General features: G+C 40.1%; 1 protein-coding gene across 1 annotated transcript; it reads right to left on the reverse strand.

Annotated features, from left to right (window-relative positions):
- Positions 1-314: 314 nt before the first annotated feature.
- Positions 315-462, reverse strand: LOC104538129 (interferon alpha-inducible protein 6-like; the record flags this gene model as incomplete). The annotated part of the gene is made up of 1 exon (XM_010181212.1): positions 315-462. A coding segment is annotated over exon 1 (148 nt), but the record flags the coding sequence as incomplete, so codon positions are not given.
- Between the last annotated feature and the right edge of the window lie 2,725 nt (positions 463-3,187).

The raw sequence follows: 3,187 nt of genomic DNA on the forward strand, positions 1-3,187 counted from the left end.
CTACCATGACTTACCATATTATTGATGATTCCTAGCAGAATGGAGAGATAGCACAAACTTCAAATAAACACCGTCCCGAAACTAATGAATACCATATATGTATGTGTATATTCAAATATATGTACATACGTAGAAAACACCCTTAATAGCATCCCACTCATAACATGCAGTTAAATACAGGAATCTTTTGGCTTCGGGGCAATACAGGAATGTAGGAGACAAGAGATTGCTTGGCAAGCTTATTTTCAAGAAAAAAAATTGTTTAGCCCTGTACAGTAAATCATAAAACCACACACACACAAAAGTCTTCATACCCATTTCTTGGAGAGTAGAAGTAGGACCTCCAGAATGCACGCCTCCTCCAGATGCTTTTGCTTCATGGGACATCATCGATGAAGCAAGGGATCCTCTTGAGATCCCGGAGGAAGTGAAACCAGCGTTGCAGATGTTTTGGTCAGACATTTCTCTTTCTGATGGTGTGGGAGCCACTGAAGCACTGCGAGGGTCAGCCAATCTCTTTATACACTGCCTAGCTAACAGTGAGGAAATGAAACTACTACCACAACCAGAAAGAAATGAAAGTGAAACATCCTCATCTGGGAAATGAAACTGAACTTTAGGAACATAGCTCTTTTATTGCTGTTGGCAGGGTGAAGTTAAGGCAAACCAACTAATTTCCTCTTGTGATACTAAAACAAATCAGTAGTGTATGAATCATTAATTTGCAACTGATTTAGCTGAGAACTTTGCTTCTTCATTCCTTTGCATTGTACTCTGTTGTACCGAACTGCCCCTGCAGAAGATAGCCCCTCATTTTAAGAAATGATACAACTCTGAGTAAAGACAATAGACAAAAAAGCAGCAAAATGTTGGTCATTTGGAAAATGGTGGTCAATGGAAACTGCAACTCAAGTTGGTTATAGCACCCAGAGTTCAGCTGTCGTACAGCTATGCCTGGAAAAAAACTGGTTTACAGAAAGCTGGAAATCAGAATTCAGTTAATAACAGATGGTTGAAATTTCTCATGCAGGATCATGCTAATCCTGCTAAAGCAGAGCCTCCATCTTTCATCAACAGGCCATTGCAAATGTCATACACTCCTTTATTGCAGTTTTTCTTAGCCAGGATTTTAAACAAGGCTGCTTAAAAATCCATCTTAAAAATATCCCTTAGGAAAAGAGGAATATCTGCTTACGTCTCACTACCACTGAGATGGCTCTCAAAGTGGAAATATACAGAATAAAAATATAGCATTTTCACAGTTGTATAATATCTATATCTTGTACATGGTGGGCTATAGAACAAAGGACATAAAGTCCTTTGCTCTCTTCTTATATGTGCTATTTATCTGAGCAGTGGGATATCTGGCTCATGTACCCCTGAGCAGCACTGCTTTTTCAAGTCTTCTATTTCATTCAATTTTTTCTTTAATTCATATATATTGGTTTTCTTTAATACTAAAGTTTCTTATTTATATTTTCTACTCTGCTTGCATTAGGGCTTATGTAATGATGATGTACCCTTATCCCCATAATTTCTCAAGTATCTCATTTATAATTTTGAATTACTTAATGCTATAAAATATCTAAAGTTGCAGCTTAAACGCAAACAAAATTCCATGTAAGAACAATGTAAGACAATTAATGCTATAGGCCCTCTTTAAAGTGACAATATAACCAGAAATGTCACTTTCTTTGTACATATTCCTGTAGATCCTTCCTTCAAAACTGCTAAAATCTTTCAGTGCTGTGTTGATATCATTTATTTAATATTCTAAACAGCCCCTAAGGAAATTATTATAAAGTCTGGCAAAGCCACAGGAATGAAGGCTTCATAAAGTTGCAGAGACTTTATATATGATAACCTTTTACTCAGTCCTAAAACACAATTCAGAATGGATACACATTAAGTTGTTTAACTAAAAATAGTTCAAATTAGATAAAATAAAGGTTTTATTGCAAGCAAAATGCCTCAAGGCAAGTTATGATTGGCAGAGTCATCAGTGAATAAGCAGGGAAAGGAGAAACTAACAGCAGTCTCACAAAAACAAGGTGAAGAAACTCAATGTAATAAGGAAAGGGAAGACACCAAAGGGACTCAAGGGAAGCCTCTGTTTAAAAGTGTGCCATGGACCTAGACAGCAAGGAGGTGACTCTAAAATCTGCTATGTGGTTGCAGTGAGTTGGGTGAGGAACATGTGAGCTGGCACAGATGACATGGTGCTAAAAAAAGGCTGAGTTCTGCCTGCCTTCAAGCTCTTGTTACTGTTGTGGTGCAGCAAATGTAAGTTCTGACCTGGAAGGGGTTTGCTTTTACTTGCTTTCAGCTTGTTATGAAAACCTGGGACAATCTCTAGTATTAAAGCAAGGTCAATCTCTTGTATCTGTGTCAGGGCTGAGTCCTCTATTAGATCTTAGCAGCCCTGGCCAGCCTCCCCTAGGCCTTCAGTCCCTGCCTGAGCCATGCTGTAGGTGCACCTGTCTGCAGCTCCATCACAGCCATACCTCACTGATCCAGACCAACTCCACATGGCTTGACCTTGGACCTGCCTGGTTAGCAAGGATAGAGTTGCCCTGCAATCAGTGGACTGTGACTGACTTTGGCTACCATCACCAGATCGGAACCTGATTGTTGACTCATGTTTCTGGCTTGACCTTGGACTTGCCTTATCACTACAAACATGACTGGTGATCTGGACTCTTGGTTCAAACTGCCTATCATCTCTGGGTCTGCTGTGCTCACCTTGTTTGGGGTGAACGGGAACATATGACATGGTTAACATCACAGCCTCCAGTTTAAAAAGACGCAGGGAGACTGGGAACAAGAACTCACGCCCCCAGCCCGCAGCTTCCAGAGGCTCCCACTGATTCATCCAGAAAGATGTGCTTTTCTTCTCACCTGCCAGCTTTGTGCAAGATGTTTTCCTAAATGGTCCCCTACCTTTTTTTTCTTTATTTTACTGGTATTTCTGGTTAGAAAGTGTAGCTTCCAAGATGTTAAGCAAATGTAGTTGATGCCCAGCTGAGTTTGCAGGGAGCCTGGCACAAAAACACTAAGGCAGTTGTAAGTCTCTGTGGACTGTTTGCCAAAAATCCAAGCAGTGATGATTTAAGAGCCAAATGGATGCAACTTCTAGTTAAAGTATGGAAGGAAAGAGAAAATAACTCATTTGTACCACCGAGCCTGA

This window comes from Mesitornis unicolor, unplaced genomic scaffold (assembly GCF_000695765.1).
Source record: "Mesitornis unicolor isolate BGI_N332 unplaced genomic scaffold, ASM69576v1 scaffold51533, whole genome shotgun sequence".
NCBI classification, from domain to species: domain Eukaryota; kingdom Metazoa; phylum Chordata; class Aves; order Mesitornithiformes; family Mesitornithidae; genus Mesitornis; species Mesitornis unicolor.